Genomic DNA, 17,516 nt, shown 5'->3' with positions numbered 1-17,516 from the left:
CCTCGAGGGGAACACCTGTGTTTCTACTTACTAGAAAGAGGCTTCTCTGTCCTCTGCTATCTCCTGGAGTTTGCTCAAACTCAAGTCCGGTGATGCTATTTAACTATCTCATCCTTTGCCATGCTCTTCCAAACCCCACAGGTTAGGAATTTTTAGGAAGGTGTCACTATGTAGAAGTGAACATGTACGTGTGTGTGTGTGTGTGTGTGCCTGTGCTCAGTCCCTAAGTTGTGTCTGACTCTTTGCAACCCCATGGACTGTAGCCCGCCATGCTCCTCTGTCCATGGGATTTTTCTAGGCAAGAACACTAGAGTAGGGTGCTGTTTCCTACTCCAGGGTATCTTCCCTACCTGGGGATGGAACCCGAGTCTCCTGCATTGGCAGGTGAATTCTTTACCACTGAGCCACTTGGGAAGCCCCACTATGTAGGTATAATTGGTTAACTCATTGGCCATTGGTGATTAAGTTAATCTCCAGCCCCTCTCCCTTCTTCTAGGGATTAGGGAGTGGGAGTAAAAAAGTGCAATCTCCTGATTGACTCCCCTGACAACTAGCTTGGAGGCTTTCCAAAAGTCACTTAATTAACATAAACTAAGGTGTGTTTGAAAGGGGCTTATATGAATACGACAGATACCTTTATCCATAGCTCTTATCACTTTGGACATTCCTAGGGTTTTAGGAGCTCAGTGCAAGGTACTAGGACAAAGACCAGACATGTATTTCTTGATATAAATCACAATATAGATGGTTAGACAATTTGCAGTCCTACCAGCAGTTCCTGTGGCTCCACATTTGCACCAATACCTGGTTTAATCACATACCACAATACTACACAGGAATGAGAATGAATGAACTTCAACTGCGTGCGTGTACTAAGTTGCTCCAGCCGTGTCCGACTTCTTGCAATCCTATGGACTGTAGCCCACCAGGCTTCTCTGTCCATGGGATTCTCCAAGCAAGAATACTGGAGTGGGTTGCCATTCCCTTCTCCAGGGGATCTTCCCGACCCAGGGATCGAACCCACATCTCTGATGTCTCCTGCACTGGCAGGCAGATTCTTTACTGCTAGTGCCACATGGGAAGCCCCATTGTAACACACTAGTAAGCTAAATGACACACCCACAGGTGCTATGACAGTTCCAAAGCTGATGATAAAAGTTAAAAAGTGGGAATCTTGGGATTTCCCTGGTGGTCCAATGGTTAAGACCTTGTTTCCACCGCAGGGGGCCCAGATTTGATCCCTGGTCAGGGACCTAAACTCCCACATGCTTCTCAGCACAGCCCAAAAATAGAAAACAAAACCAAAATAAAGAAAAAAGTGGGCACCTTCCCTAACACAGTAGGAATACTCCTCTCATTCATTAGCCTATGAAATTATCCACCCCTGTAAAAACTGACAACTCCCTACTGTGGTGCTGGTCTCACCTTCTGAGATGGCCCACACTCTGTGGAGTGTATTTCTTTCTATCGAAATCCACTTTTTCCTATCACTTTTTCTCTCACTGAATTCCTTCTGCAATGAGACATCAAGAACATGAGCTTTATCAAGTTCTGAGGCCAGGTGAGAGATCTCAGTTAAAAGACCATGGGTACAAGTTTGAATCTGAGTTACATGGTTTCATAAAGACCCACTTCTGTATTTTTCCTTTCTATTCTCACAGCCCTGCTCTAACTCTGCATGTGTTAAACAAAATTTTTTGTACAACTTGGTCATGAGCACGTGCCAATATTTTATTACAATCATGCATGCAAGGGAAAAAGTTCTCTTGAGGGCCAACTGAAACATTTTCTAAGAGCATTTTTTATAGAAGAGAATTGTTAAGTAACCTTCTTAGACTACAGATTAGATCCGGGAAGAAAAGACGATCTGGTTAAAGGTCAGCAGATTCTTGGCTGGCAGTCAGCCGACTTTCAACTGGGTGGGCCACTGATTTCCCAGAAGTTTCATTCCAACAAAACTCAATAGAAAATGGCTTAATCCTGTCACTTTATCGGGAATGCTAATTTCTCCCCGAAGGAGGCTGCAAATTACCCTCATGAAGATCTTGTGTCCCAGACCTGGTTTGGGATATTTTTAAATTTTATAGTAAGATTAATATAGCAGGCGATCTGGCAGCCTCTGTCTCCAGATTCTTTCTTATGCCACAAGGCTTTTCTCTGCTCTTGGACTCTAACTGGTCCTTGCTTTGTCAGATTCTGACAGAATCTATTTCCTCCGCCTGGAATTATCTCTTCTTGTCTCAGTTCAAACAACCTTGTCCCCCAGTATAATAAGAGTCTTCATTTACTCTTTTTTTTTTTTTTTTTTCATTTACTCTTTAACTTTCAGTTTCTTTCCCCTGGGGCATTGTCGGTTTCTAAGCTCTATTAAGAAGAAACAATGTTCCATTCGCCCATCACAGGACTTCGACCTGTACAAGGTGCTCATAAAAGCATAGAACGAAGATCCTCTCTTGTAAATAACACTGAACAGAATTTTTGCAGGGGAGCAATGGAATGACAGCTGTGAGTAAAAATTTGCTCTGCTCCCTACAGCGAATCCTATAACTATGAGCCAATTAGCTAGATACTGAGGTTCAGTCTACATCCATCAAACGAGCAAAATGGTAGCTCCCCTTATGAGTTGTGCGGGTCAAAAGAGTTTACGTTTTTATACTGTTCGAACCCGGTCAGCGTTCCCAAGTCTAGCTTTTGAGATCTACCTACTAAGCTCAAGGTTCTTAAACTCTCCCTAAGAATGACTAAGACCCGCCCTCCCGCACCGCCCAAGAATAACTAGAGCGACAGAGGTCTCTAATGACGTCATCTCCGGGCCTGTTCAGCTTCATCATCCGGAAACCTACAACTCCAGGCACCCGATCTCCAGCTTTCGGTTATTATTTTCTCTCCGTATCCCGAATTCCTTCTCTCCCATTCTCCCACCTAAGGCTTTCGACTCTTCCCGCCTCACCTAAACCTAGCAATTTTAGGTTCTTCTCGCTTGCTCTCGGGCGAATTCCTCAAAGTCTTTACTCTCGTCATTAATCGCTTCACCAGCCCCACGCTTCAGCTCTTTCGGTCTAAACCCTATTACCGCCGCCTGGCATCACTCGGCTCTTTCCGCCTCCTGCCACTCACCCTCGACACTGCCTTCGGTTCTTTCCGGATCACCTCAGTTTCTTGTTATTTCCCAGTCCCGATTCGCTTCGGCTATTTCCGGCACCGAAGGGCTTCCCATTCTTTCCCTAGCCCCACCCCCATCGGCAACTTCGGCTCTTCCCGCCTCTCGCGAACTTCAGCTCAGCCCCTTCCGGCTTTTTCCGCCTTGCCTCGGCCTCACTCTCTCCCTTCGGCTCTTTCCGCCGCTCATCGGAAGAGCTGTCTCTGCCTCTCTCCTCCACGTGACACGGCCTCCGCCTCCCAGTTCCCCCTCCCACCTCGTCTTTCCTCCCGCCTCAGCCTCCTGGCTCGTCCAGGCCGGGCCGCCATTTTGTGTGAATTTCTGACAGCGGCGGGGGCCGGGCAGCTGGGGCACCTAGGCGGGCTGACAAGACAGTCAGCCCGTCTCCGCGGCCCGTTTCCTCTCCTTAAAACCCCCCCTTTTTCTTAACCGCCCTCGCTCGCTCTCCTCTTCTCCCCTTTCCCCTTGCTTGCTCCATCACGCGCGGCCCGCGCTAATTACACCGAACCACCCACCAGTGTCCGTGTCCCCCGGGTCTCCCACCCCCGGGCCCGCGGGGGTGCGTGTGTGTGTGTCGGGGGCGCCTCTCGCCCCGATGAGGGTCCCGCGCCCGTGAGCGAGTGACCCCGGGGCGGGCTGCGGAGTAAGCAGGCGGCGAGCGGCCCGCGGAGGCCTAGGCCGCGCGGCCTACGCGGAGGTCGGCGCAGAGGTGATTCCGAAATTGAAAAAATATATACTCATTCCGATCAGGATCCCTCAAGAGCTGAAGTGTGCCCCTCCCGCTACGCCCAAGCAGTCCTTTTTCGTGCATTAACATCCCCTCCCCCCCCAAAGGAACTATGGAGGCCGCGCCCGGGACCCCCCCGCTGCCGCCATCAGAGTCGCCGCCGCCGCCATCGCCACCACCGCCATCAACGCCTTCGCCTCCTCTGTGTTCCCCCGACGCCTGCCTGGCTACCCCGCACCTCCTCCACCGCCTCCCGCTCCCTGACGACAGGTCAGGCCCCCGGCCCGGCCGGGGCGGCGTCCCCGGGGGGAGGTAGAGGAGGAGGAGGAGGAGGAAGGGGGGCGGCGGCCATGTTGGGCCGGGCCGCGGAGGAGGAGGAGGAGGAGGAGGAAGGGCGGGGTCGGTGGGTGTCTCTCGCTCGCTCGCTCTTTCTCGCTTGCTTTCTCTCCTGGCCTCATGCGTTTCCCCCCCCTCGCGGCGCTCGCCCGCTCTCCCTCGCTCTCGCTCTGTCTTTTTTGGGCGCCATGCTGAGGGGAAGGTGAGGAGGCGCCCCCCGGACCCCCTGCGCCCGCCCTGGGGAGGGGGCGCCGGCGGGGGGTGCTTCGGAAGCCCACGGGGGTCCTGGCTGCCCCTGCACCCGGAGCTGGCAGCCACGGGCCCGCCTGCCTGTCGCCTGGCTTCGGGGAAGGGAATGGGGGAGGGGCTCCTGGACCCTTTGGGGGGGATCTGGAGCAACAGCCCCGCTCTTAGGGAGTTGGCGGGGTCTCCCAGCCCCCGGCAGTATCCTTTCTCCTGGGGGAGGTGTGCCCTGCCCTACTTGGAGAGGTACCCTAGCTTTCGTGGGAGACAGAAAGTGGGGGTTCGTTCATTGCTTTCTCCATCCTAATGGGGGGGTCCTTTTGGTTGGGGCTCTTTTACACTTTTTGGCGGGAGTTGTTGCCTAGCTATTCCCTAGGGGGCAAAAATTGCGGAGGGGGGTGATCTCTAGCCCCTTTGGAAGCCCCTGCCTCTTTTGGGGGGTGAAGACCCTTCCCCAAGCTATTTCTTATAGGGAGGGGTCCTCCTGCTTTTTGTAGGTAGGTGATGATGGCGTTTATTGGCGCGCGGGGTGGGGGGGGGGGGTAAGCTGTTGAGGTTTGGTTTCCCTTCCTTGGAGAGGAAGTTGGTCCCCTCTTTCTCGTGGGGTTCCCTCCCTTTTCGGGTTATCATGGGGCGCCATCCCTTCCGGGAGGAAAAAAAAAAACGAGGTTTCCTTGTGCTTTGGCAAGTGGTGAAAGGGAGCGCCCCCCTCCCCTGTATTAAGTGCGAAATGGGCTCGCCCCATGCCCTTCTCTGGAGGGTGATAAAGGGGCCAGCCCGGCGCGTTTCAGCGCGAGGTTGGGGCCCCGTTTCCCCTGCGCCAGCACAAGGTTTGGGTGCAGGGTTCGCCCACTCTTCCCTGGTAGGCAGGGGAAGAGGTGGCTAGAGAGTGGATTTGGAAATGTTAGCAGGGTTTCAGCCGGCTGGAGAGCGTCTTGGAGGGAGTGGGGGTGGGGAGAGGAAGAGAGGGCGCTGGACAGATGGCTGCCCGGTCGCAGCCCGGGGCTGGGGAGTCGCAGAGGACCCTCCCGTAGACTGGGGTCTTAGTTAGGGCTTCCCCCCAGGCACCACGGCCCCTTCTCCCCACTCCCACCTCCCTTTTCCCTTTCTCCTTCACAGACCATACTTTGCCTTTTAAAAGAAATGCCACCCACATTCAGAGACACAAGTGCAGCAGTTTGGTGAGCTTTTTACAAAATTTTTTTTTTTGTTTTGTTCTGTTTTGTTCTAATTAAATGTATCGCCTGGGAATCGCAGCCCATCGCAGCCTGACTCCAGTTCAAGGAAATAAACAGATTAGCAAAGGTCTGTTCGCTAAACCCATGTTGGGCTTCCGGGCCCCCTCTTGGGGCAGGTGCTTTACTCAAAGGTGCTTACACGCTTTATTCGACCTCTAAGGAGTTCTCTTATGTCAGAAGTGTATGTCTTACAATGGGTTGGGCTGGTAAGTAGCCTCTTTTATTGAGTAATTCAATTATCTCCCTCTTTTTGTCCCTTTCCTGCCTGCCTTCCTCCTCGCCTTTAGACCAAAGTGATGCTTGAGTGAGTGAATTTATATGTTCAAATCAGGATTCTAACCCTGTTGAGCCCTTTTAGACTTGCACATCCTTTTCGATGTTTAGTTTTTTAAGTTTGATGTACACAGTTTTCTCAAAAAAAAAAAAAAAAAAAAAAAGGTGCATTACTGTAACATGTCAAAAACCTACCTAAGAGGCCCATATGTTTCCAAGCCCTTGATCTCCTCTTGCCATTTCAGTCCATTGCTTTGTCTCCAGCCTTCATCTTTGAAGAAAGTGGATACTTCACATCCGTTTGTAGGAGACAAAGTTACTGAATTTGGTTTATGATACTTGTGTTCAAGTTAATGTTCTCTCTCCCCTTTTCCCCACTGACCCAAAAGATTGTGGTTCAAGTAGATCCTATTTTCTCATTTAACTTCAATGTCTCTTATGGTGATGGACGTTTAAATTAAGCAAGTCATTTGTAAAGTACTGTTTAAGCACCAAATCTGTAAAGTGTGTCAAGCCTCAGTCTCCTCTCCCCATCTCCACTGTTCCTTTGTTCGAAAGCACATGCCCTGACCGTGAAAAGTTGATGCAAACGTGTTACACGCCCCAGCCATGGTGGAGAGAACACTTCCTCCAGCCCCCAGTCCCCTCTCTGCTACATGTACAAGGAAAAAGCAACAGAAATGACTTGCATAACCAAACACTCCTTCTGTTATGTTTTACAAGCATAAGTTCTGTTAAAAGACAAAACACGGTGAAGTTCCATTTTCCCTCTTGCCCACTTTTAGTCCCTGACATACTACTCTGTTAGAGAAAACTTTAACACACAGCCCTCTTCCCCTCCCAAAGATCCTGTTTCCTTTTTTCCGTTCTTAGGAGAAAAAAAATTCACCGACGTTTAGATAAGGAAACACGTAAACAGCAATTCAGTGGGCCACTTGTTTTGTTCTTTTTCTCGATATGTTCACAACTTAAGTGCCGTGACGATCTTAGGTATGTAAAATCCTTTGTGGGAGGAAGAAATGTCCACACAGTCCTGTATTCCTGCAAAAAACTGTCTGAAGCACAAACTGAACACACTTTTTAGTGCACAGGGTCAGCTGAAAATGAGCATTTATTTGAAGCTTCCCATTTGTGAAATTCCTCCTCCAGGAGTCAAGAGCAGAAACTGGATGCTAATAGATGACCCTACCAAGCGTCAAGGGCTACTCAAGTGTAGAAGGATGCTCTTTTTTAAATTTTACTTTTAAAATGAAATGTGAAGGAAATTGGATTTCTTTTTTTTAAGTGAAATTTTTTAGCAGTCATTAATGTTAAAATATCTCCTCAAACACTGAAACGCTCAGGCACATCAACACAAGGGTTTGTTGTTTTTTTCCTTCTCAAAGAATCCTATCAAATCCAAGAAGCCCCAGTCATGTCAAACTGTATCTCAGTAGTCTTCGTTTTTGAAATGTCACAGTACTACCTTTTCCCCCCAAACTGATGTACCAGTGTTAAAAATTCAAATTAATGGATGTTGCAAAAAAGAAAAAAAAAAAGGGTGTCACTCAGAATCTCTGATTTAACAGCAGCTCTTACACGTTTGTAATCTTTAAAATTTTTATATTCTCTGGGGGAGAAGTTTAATCTGAAACCAAATAAAAAATCTCCCAGTAGAAACAAAAATCATCTGTGACCATGGAAACATGGTTATTCTGGTCATAAACTCCTTTATTTTTTTAAAACTCCTCTCAAATTTGCTCTTCAGAAGAAAAAAAAATGTGATTCCCCAAAAGGGCTTTCTAATTCACCTTCTGCAACTGTCTCCCAGATAAGGTTTCAATTTGCTCTGAAGGCTTAAATTTGTGAGTCTTGACAAGCCAGAATTTTTTGAAAGCACAGCTAGCTGTTTTAGAAAACCATCACTATGACTTTTCCTCAGCCAGGAAGGCTGATCCCAAGGGAACATTGTTCTGCACCTGTAGAAGTGAAGTCTTTCCGAGCTGTTGACTGGCAAGTTAGAGATGGATGTTGATTCTGAGTTTGGATGTTCCCATCCGGTTGAATGTGGAGAGTTTCCTATCAGGCTCGTCATTGAATAAGGCCTCCATCTCCACTCCTTTCTCTTTGATCTTTTCCCTTCCCTGATGGGAGAAAATTGGGGGTCTCAGGGTTGCCTTACTTGTTCACTTATGTTACGTTTTTGTGGTTGTCAGGTCCCTAGAACCGTCCTATCGTGTAGGCCAGATCCAGTTACAGTAAATAGCCTCTGTGGTGAAAATCGCTAATGAAACTATTACCAAGCCTCTGTGGATAGCTTCAGGTCAAACCATATTCCAGGGAACCTAATTTTGGTCCCTGTGGACCATATCTTCTAGGACCAGAGCAGCTGATTGTGACCCACCTTAAGCGGTTAGAAGAAAATAATTCAGCGCAAACAGTGAAGTGGCTGTGTCTGAGCACAGCGCTCACCTGTACCTTGGTAACGTAACTATTGACACAATAGGAAGGGAAAAGAAAAAAAGGATGATTTCTGAGATTTCTAGCAGTTGGTATTTAATAAGCTGATTGAAACACATGTAGGAGCAGTCTGCTCCCTGGTGGAGGGAATCCTGTTACATGGCTTGAGGTCCGTTTCCGAGTCAAAACTGAGTGAAAAGAGGGGAAAAGGCTTGGCTGTTTGGGTGGCATATAAGGTTAATTTGGGTGAAACTGGAAGTTGTGTATCATGGATTTGACTTTCCAAATTTATGGGCCGAGTCTTTGCAGCATGCCTTTTACTTTTGTTACTTCATGAAGATGCAGTGTTGAAGACATTGTGCAAAGCTTTTTATATTGCCTTAGTAACAGTATGAGGTTGCAAGGGCAGTTTTTTAAATACATTTCTGACCCTGAATCAGTTGATGAGCAAGAGGAAGACACCGCTTTTGGATTGGTGCAGATGTAGTAAGGTCCCATATTGGAATCGTTTTCAGTAGTATGTCGGCTCTCTGCTCAGAGCATAGTTTGCGTCTGCTGTCCAAATTGCTCTAGGTTGAGGATTTTTCTCTTGTTTTTGTTACTTCTCATCTGTGTGAACTGGTGACTCAGCTTGCTATTTGTAAGGCAAGTGGTGACATCTTCTGAACATTGGAGGTGGCAACAGGATGTGAAGGAATAGCGTGGGTTTGGAGACGGATAAGCTTGTGTTCAGTGTGCAGTGGGCACTGAGGATAATGCCCTCCTCTCAGGGGCATTATGGTCAGATGGGCGTATGTAGGACACCCACACAATGCCTGGCATTCAGAGAATCTTGGCTTCTTTATCTTCCTGCTGTCCCTGTTAGAGAGGGACTCTAAATAGAATATACAGTCTGGTGTGTAAACAGAAGTAAGAGTAACATCTGTGTCTTTGAAGGAAGTCAGTTTCTCACCTCTTAGGTTTCTTTATGGTCAGCTCATTAAAATTGCAAGGAGCCCATTAGGGTTGGACCCGAGTGGGAGCAATCTTAAAGCATTTCTTATTTGCTCAGTGTCATTATGAGATGACATTATAAGATGCTAAAACAGTCATGGGCTTCTCTTGGCTCAGACAGTAAAGAATCTGCCTGCTATGTGGGAGACTTGGGTTTGATCCCTGGGTCAGTAAGATCCCCTGGAGAAGGGAATGGCTGCCCACTCCAGTATTCTTGAATTGAGCTCATGCTGGCTACCTCCCCTATTCATCTTTTGCAGTTCAGGTCAGAGTTAAGGCTACAACTTTGGCCAGCCTCCTGAGAAAAAGGGATCGAGAGGGCTCTGGCAGCTCACCCACTGCTAACTAGTCACATCCCGCTAAGCAAGTCCTTCACCCTCCCCAGAGTTTCTGAGAGAAATGAGCAAGGCCTGCCCCAGCTCCAGGGTTCTCCCACCCCTCGGTGATTTGGCCGAGCCAGTTCAGGTACTATTCATTTAGTAGCCAAGCTTGTCCCGTGCTTTTCTTGGAGCAGAACAGTGTTCACTCACAGTGTTCAAGGAGTCCGTCTCTCCTCGGGACTTTATTTAGAGTTGGGCGAAGGTTGACACTGCCTTTTTAGCAGGCCTCATGTTACCTTCTCGTGTCTGCCCTGCCTTCTGTGGCTTCCGGCCACGGTGAACCATGGTTGCTGCGACTGCAGCTCCTGGTAGCGGCTGCAGAGTAGATGCCTTGGAAATGAATTGTAAGGTTAGGCTAAATGGCTAGGTCCCAGGCAGAGCCATGAGAGAAACCTTGGCTCGGCAGCTAGCTGAATTTCAAGCTGGATCCTTTGTCCCTGTCAAGTGGTCCCAGAAACCCCAGACTCCAGAGCCGTGAAGCTCCGTGGAGCCCGGATGCTGCCTGCTCCCTCCACGCTAGGCTGGCCCTGTTCTGGTGGAGAGACGGTGGGAAGTGGTGGGTGGCGGTGGCCGTGGGAGTCTGGCAGTCTGATTATACCTCGCGAATTGCTCAACTCCTAAGGCAGTCTCCTGGCCTTCCCAAAGGTATGAGGATACCTCTTGGGCTTTGTTATGTGAAGGTCAAAGGTTACCTGCCCCGCCGGCTGATTGCCTCTCCTGCGTTAGCTCACTTCAGCCTTATGCTGAGAAGCTGAAACACAGGTGAAGTCAGAGAGCTGTTGGGTGTGAACGCAGTTAGAACCTGGGCAGCCTATACCCAGACCTGAGCTCTGTGCCCAGAGGCCAACCTGGATCTGGTACAATGTATTTCACATTGCAGCAGGCAGGCTTTAGTGGAATATGAAGTTCATTTATTGATTTGCCTCCTGTATTTTGGGGGAAAAAAAAAAATGAAAGGGGATAGAAAAAGCAGAGTGCTGCTAAGGTTAAATGTGGTTTTGTGGAAGTTTGTAAGTTGAGTTTTATTGAAGCATTCCTTTATCTCGGTGGTGACTGCTTTTACGCTAAACAGTGGAGTAAGTTGGGACAGAGACTGTGTGACCTGCAAAGCCTAAAGCGTTTACTCCTTTGCTCTGTAAGGAAAAGTTTGCTGGCTTCTGCACTGGTGTGGGCCTAGTGCCTGGAGGGCTTGCACAGCCGCCACCATTGCCTGTTTTTGTTGTGGGGGTGGGGAGTGGGAGGGAACTTTAAAGTTGTTGGTGGGGGTGTCCTCTGTACTCCTGCCCCTCCATGACTTGCCAAGGGCTCCATCATTGCTGTATTCCATACCCTGGCTTTTGAACCTTTTGAAGCAAAGGGATTTTCATTCATTAGGAGTAACCGGAGCTGTCTTGAAGCCCAGCATGAACGTGGATGGCAGCTAACCCATCCCTGCCATGGCCCGACCCAAGGGAGCCTGAGCCCAGGCGCAAGTGTCATTTGGCTGAACGTCCACTGCAGGTGGCTTGGATTATTGCCCTCGGCATTTTCCTAACAGACACTAGGGCTTAGGTTTCCTTGGGATTCCAGGCCCTGCCGTCGCTCAGGGCGCCAGAGCAGTCCCCGGAAGCACAGCCTTTCCGCAGCCGAGGCGGGGCCCTGGCTGCAGCCCCGAGGCGACTGACCAGCAGCCGCTTTCATCTGCTGGGTTGATGTAGTAGTCACCTAGAGGCTCCTGTCCTTTACACTCTGGCCTCTCAGGAAGCCCTCACCAAACACCTTGTGAATGATTTTGCAATCTGAGGTCACCCCTCAGTGACCTGTTGATTACAGAGTTTTAAGTGATCCAGGTTGCTCCCTGGGAAATGGTCCAGTGACTGTTCTGATGAAATTGACAGAGGGTGTGGATGGCTGAGATGGATGCCTGTTTGTGTGGACCGAATCCCAAGCATCCACCCCATCTATACCTGGTCCTGTTCTGAGCCCTTGGAAATCCAGGGATGACTGTCAGTCTCTTCTCTGCCCTCCCAGAGCCCACAGTTGACCAGAAGTTAACAAATAATTATAAACAGATAATTGTGTATATGAAAAAGAAATCTGGGCATCCTGGGCCAGATCTCTTGTAAGAGGAAAATATTAATACGTTGTCTTGGCTAAATGGAATCAAATTGATTCCTCTGAAAAAAAATTATCAACAAGAAGTCTTAAGTTCACAGGTACTGTGATTCAGCTTTCCTTTCTGGAATAACAGGAATCGGCTCTCTTTGGATGTGAACCAGCATCTTTCCAGCTTTAAGCAATCCAAAGCGTGGTTTGCCTGAGAAGGTGGCTAGAAAGAGAAGCAAATTTCAGAGGTTCATCTGACAGAAAAAACTTGAATCAAAGATACTTTTATCAAGAAGATTATTTTCAGAGCAAGTGGGAGTAGGAGAAGAGCTATTGGAGCCAAGAAAAGGATACTTTTGACTCAGATCCTTCCAGGAGGCTGGGTTTTTACTTGGTCAGCTTGTTTTCAGTTCTATAGCAACGTTCTGCTTCAGAGGTTTGTGGATGCCACACACTTGGGGATGAAGCGGTCCTTCTAGAGGACTTTGGAATTTTTTTCCTTGGATTAATGTTGCTTTCTGTCCCTCTTGGGATAAGTCCTGTTTTGTTTAGTTTTTGCTAAGATTCCTTGGATCTTTCTGAGTACCTCTTATTCCCTAAACTATCCACATTTCTTTGGGTCATATTTTTTAATGTTTCAGTTCCATTCCTTTGACGTGGGATGGCCTGGGTGCTTGGGCTTATAGTGTCTTTTCATGTTGATAGATTTACTCCTGAGCCTGTATTTTGGGTCAGGTTGATGCTACATCCTTGATTTACATGGTCTCGGGGGATTCTTCCCAGGAGGATGTATTAATGTATCCATCTCAGAGGTTCCTTTACTGCCTCACTTCACTGTTGAAACAGGGCACCAGAGTGTTGAAAGAGCTTGTCTGGTGTCTTAGGGCCTACCTTTGGCATTTTTTGCAGTACTGTTTGATTTGATCTATTTTCTGCACCTATGTGTTATTTTTTTCCAACTCAAGTTTAAACTTCAGGGTGGCAGTTTGGTTAGTTGGCCTGAATAGTAAATTACTCTCTTTTGGATAATTTCTAATTGTCTCAAGGGTTGAGGTTAAGAGCTGGCCATGGAGTCAGAAAGTCCTGAACTCGGATTCCCATTCTGCTTCTTCCTGCTGTGACACCGTGGGCATATTTGTTCCCATCTCTGAGCCTCAGTTTACTTGTCTGTAAAATGGGGATACTGAGTCACTACTGCATATGTTTGTTAAAGGGTTTCGGTGACAGATTGCAGAGCTCAGCAGTGTGGTACCTGGCATGGAAATCACTGCTGCCGGATGTTAGTCATGAATATTTCCTATGGGTCTTGGACTTTATGAGGCCCTGGGGTGTCCAGGGAGGTTTTGTAGTTGGGAAAACCACTGCTGAGAAGTGAGGGCTGGTGGAGGCCCTCCCTTGAACTCCAGCTCTTTGCTGGGGGGAATGAATGTCTTGAGGACCTTGATGAGCTCTCTTTACCTGAGTGAGAGGTTGTCCTCACCGAGGGCACCTTTTTTTATCTGTTCACGTTTTCTTTAGAGACATTTTCTAACATATCAGTATTTAAGAGACAAGGAAATAATATCATAGACTGCCACGTACCCGTCACCAGTTTCAACAATTCTAAACATCATTTTGCCAATTTTGGTTCATCTCACTGCTTCCCCTGTCCCCCTTGAGTGTTTTAAAGCATATCCCAGGTCTCATTTCACCCATACATTCTTCAGTATGAATCTTTAACTTAATTTTTTTTTAACATAACTACAAAACTTTAACCATGCCTAACAAAATTAACAGTAATTACGTAGTATTTCAGATACCCAGTCTGGACTCGGACTTCTCCAGTTTCCCCCACGTTGACTTGTGTTCCTGGCAGGGTCCTGGCACTGGGCAGGCTGTCTCACTTCTGTTGAAGTGAGGGGTTCAGGGTGTGGCTCGGGTTTCTCGTCTCCCAGGGCTGGTTGGTGCTTGCTGCTTGGGTGGGGTCTGTGATGTGGCCCTGTTGCCATGGAAATGCTGTGACATCACAGAGCCAGTTATGACCACTCCTGAGAATGTTGAGGGACAAGCGCACACAGTGCTTATTTGATCCTGATTTGTGGTTGATGAACCTAGGTAGTAAGGACACTGAAAAACACGTGCAAGACCCAGAGGTTTATTTCAAGAATTTCCAGCCTCTGAAAATCCCTCAGTGAGGTTCCCATCCCTGTGGCTGCTTCACCATGGCCTAAATCGAGAGAAGGTCTCCAGGGGCCTGCTCAGGCAGGCGCCCTGAGCCCATTTTGTAAAGGAAAGGCTCCACGCCTTTGCTGTCAATAACCGACTGTCCCCCCAGGTCGGACTTGGGGATCTCGGACGTCTCCATTTAGGCCTGTCGTTAAACATTTGAAGAGGCGGAGCCTCCTTGTAATTTTTGTAATTTTGTCCCTAGTTAATGGGTCATTCAGAGCCTACCCAGGCAATTTGTTGAGAGTCTGGGCAGTTAATGATCATGACCCTGACCTTCACATTAACCTAGCCGCCTCTTGTCAAGGGCTCTCATGATCTTCAGGTAACAGCCACTGCTCCCATGGGTTTTCATCTTTTTTGTTTTGTGCCCATCTCCCCCCCCCCCCCCCCCCCCCCCCCATAAATCAGGTCGATGTATAAACCCAGGCCCCTCTCAGCTTCCATCCAGCTCTCTCATCTAGAGGATGTCCATGTTGCCAAACCTCATTTCTGTCAGGAACCTTTGTCCCCTTTTCCTGGGACTCAGCGCTCCCTGGGCCTCTTCCTCTTGGTCATCCACTTGGTTACTTTGTTGGACCCCCTAGAAGAAAGCTGAGAAAGGGGAGGTGTCGACCTGTCAGTGTTGTCGTCAGAGGATGGCGCATGCGTAGACAGGCCAAAGAAAGCAGGAGCTTGCTGGCCAGCAGTTAGCAGCGGTCCCTGAGGGGAGTTGGCTGTAGTTTCTCCACAGAGAAAGTGCTTTCCAGTAAGGATTGGCAACTGTTTAGGATAGTCCACATGGATGTGTGCTCCTGTTCTTAATACCAATAGCTACTATGTGTCTAGTATGTACTCTTTGCCTGCCCCCTACCACATCAGGAGTTTTATCCATGTTATCTCATTTAACCCTCACAACCCCTTGAAGGGGTGCTACACTTACTCCATTCTGCAGATGAGAAAACCAACCAAGGCTCAGATTCCATACCAGAGGACACGCTAGGGAAGACTCAGTGCTGGCCAAGTTACTTCATCTGCAGAAGGAAGCAGGGTGCCCCCTCTGTAGACTGGGGGTGGGGTTGGAGTGAGGCCAGCCTCCTTTGAAGCATGAAGTTTCTTTACTGTTTTTGCCAAGCCCATGATGTATGGTGAACCTGTGGAGTTGGCCCGGTAGGCATTCCTTAGAATGGGCACCCAGATCTCGTCTTTGACCCAAAAAGAGGATGATCACCAGCTCTGCAAGGGGAAACTTAAATGCCCTGGATGCTCAGTCCAAGTGCCACCAGGCAGAACTGACCCTCCGCGGGGAATTGGCTTTTCCGCCTTTCCCCCCACCCCGGGTGCCCACCCCAAGTTGGTCTCCCAGCGTGGTTGATTTCTGGTCCCTGATGGCTCTGGCGGGCTGGCCGTGGTGCAGCCGTCCCAACACGTTGCCAGCCCAGGCCCTGGAAATCAAGCGGCCGCTGCTTCAGGCTTTCTCCTGCCTGCTTGTCTCAAGAGGGTTTGGCACGTCTAGATTGAAATGATTAGCGCAGTGGGGCTTCCCCCACTCTGCTTGGGGGATTATGTCACAGCCTATTAAGCATGCTCCCTCGGTATTTAATGCCACTCTGACATGGATTTTGCTGGCAGTCTGTTAAGTGGCACCACTTAAACCCCGTTGCTGTTTAGTGGAGGCAGCCCCTGTGTGTGTTCGTGTCAGTGGCCCACAGAATTTCTGCCTCCATCCGAGTTGGTGTGATTCTCCACCCCACCCCACCCCCTTTCCTTTTCCTTCTGGTATAGAAGGAAATAGGCTCTGTGTTCATGCAGGACATTTAGCTGGGAATCTGTGTTATCCAGGGGCACCCTCTCAGGTGAGCAGAGACGAGCCCAGTCCTCGGAAAAGCTGGAGAGCACAGTGTGGCCAGAGAGGAGGGAGAAGGAGCAATGGGAAGTCAGGTGTCTCCATTCATTCCCGCGTCCCCTCTGGTATCCTGTTCCTCTTCAGAAATCACCAGGAAATTTTTTTTTTTTAATGCTATTTATTTTGCTTCTGCTTCCAGCTCCCAGGGAACAGAGTTTCAAGTATTCACTCCCCAGTTTGTAAAAAGTTGTAGATCTGCCTGGGGCTGTTAATAGAAATGATACAGAGACGCTGTCTTTGGCTAAAAGAAGTCTTTGTAGAGTGGATTTGAATGCTGGAATTTTCTGCCTTGGATAAAGCCTGTGGAATGAAAAGGCGCTCTTGTGGGATCTCTCTTGAGGATGGTTGAAGCTCTTGGAGTTGCTTGTCTGGTCTTTACTCCCTGGGCAAGTGTGAGGTGTGTGTGAGACAGCAGCACACAGGTGGGGGTTGCGGCTGACGCTGGGCAGGGCCTGGCGCTTTCTGTGCCGGGGCGTCCTTGTCCATGAGCGTGGGGGCAGAGGGGTGTCTGCAGGGGCCAACTGCTCCGGCTCAGGTCCCGGCCCTATATCCCAGACCGCTCAGCTCGCCTGCCCTGTGGACTCGGCTTCTTGTCGTTTGTATCTTTTCCTGCAAGGGCAGCGCAGAACCGGGCGTGCTCAAAAGACCCAGCACAGAGAAGATGCTCAGTGTGTGTGGCATCGGAGGAGGCGGTCAATGAGCTGCTCCCCCTTCTCTTTCCATTCTCACCAATCAAGGAAAGAACGGGGAGCTAAGAACGAGTTTCTGACTTTTTCCCATGTCACTCCGTCTGTCTGACCTCAACACACCCTTTCACCTGCCATCCCTTTAAGTTCCTTCTGTTTGAAAATGAGAGGGTTGACGGTGTCCCACCATCCCTTCCACTCTGACAGGCCTTTCCTGGCTTCACGAGGGCATTTTGCTCTTTGCGACCTTTGACTGTTCATCCAGGCTTCTGGGCCCCCAGACGGTTCCCTGTCTTCCCCAGGTTCCTTCCTTTCCTGCCCTGTGGTTCTGGGTACTTTTAACTTTTCCCTTTCTGGACTAAAGTGTGGAGAGTGGTGCTTTTTGTTTTCCTTTTAGCTTTTCTTCACAGAGCACCAGCCCCTTCCTGTCCAGTCTGTCTGTGGGCCTTCCCTAGTCCAATAGTGTCCGTCTGTCTAGTCTTGTCTGTCCCTGTTTTTTATCTCCTGAGGTTTGGTGACCTGGCCTGCCCAGCCACGTTCTCAGCAGGGACGGGTTTGCTGTCTCCGTGTCCTGCAGGACTCCAGGTCTCTGCAGGAAGTTTGCCGTGCCCCTGAATGACAGCTTCCCCCTCAGCTCGGAGCTCGCCAGAACCAGTTTCCCCAGTCTGGTGGCACCTTTACTGTGGGTGAGGCCATTCCAGCAGAGTCGCCTCTTCCCAGGAGAGCTTTGCTCCCACGGAGCAACTCTCGTGTGGGCCACACCCAAGCCAGGAGGTGCCTCACTTGTCAGGAATGTGGCCTTCTCCAGCCTTGACTCTTCCTGCACGGCTGGCCCAGGACCGCAGGGCGGGTTCCAGGGTCACCTC

The 17,516-nt window shown here is 49.2% G+C and overlaps 1 protein-coding gene across 4 annotated transcripts in view; it reads left to right on the top strand.

The window, feature by feature from the left end:
* The first annotated feature begins 2,781 nt into the window (after positions 1 to 2,781).
* ZC3H4 (zinc finger CCCH-type containing 4) overlaps positions 2,782 to 17,516 on the top strand; it is a 38,659-nt gene continuing 23,924 nt past the window's right edge. The window contains exons 1-2 of one of the 4 annotated variants that reach the window (XM_061139685.1): positions 2,782 to 2,872; positions 3,995 to 4,157. In XM_061139685.1, the coding sequence (XP_060995668.1) occupies positions 2,797 to 2,872; positions 3,995 to 4,157 (239 nt within the window). In that variant the 5' untranslated portion in view covers positions 2,782 to 2,796. Of the gene's footprint in view, positions 2,873 to 3,994; positions 4,158 to 4,249; positions 4,426 to 5,585; positions 5,648 to 17,516 lie in introns of those variants that run through there. The other 3 variants (XM_061139687.1, XM_061139686.1, XM_061139688.1) reach the window with 3 other exon arrangements.

The sequence above is a fragment of the Dama dama genome, chromosome 4 (genome assembly GCF_033118175.1).
Source record: "Dama dama isolate Ldn47 chromosome 4, ASM3311817v1, whole genome shotgun sequence".
NCBI classification, from domain to species: domain Eukaryota; kingdom Metazoa; phylum Chordata; class Mammalia; order Artiodactyla; family Cervidae; genus Dama; species Dama dama.
The sequence above is the reverse complement of the archived record's forward strand: the minus strand, read 5'-3'. Positions and strand labels throughout refer to the sequence as shown.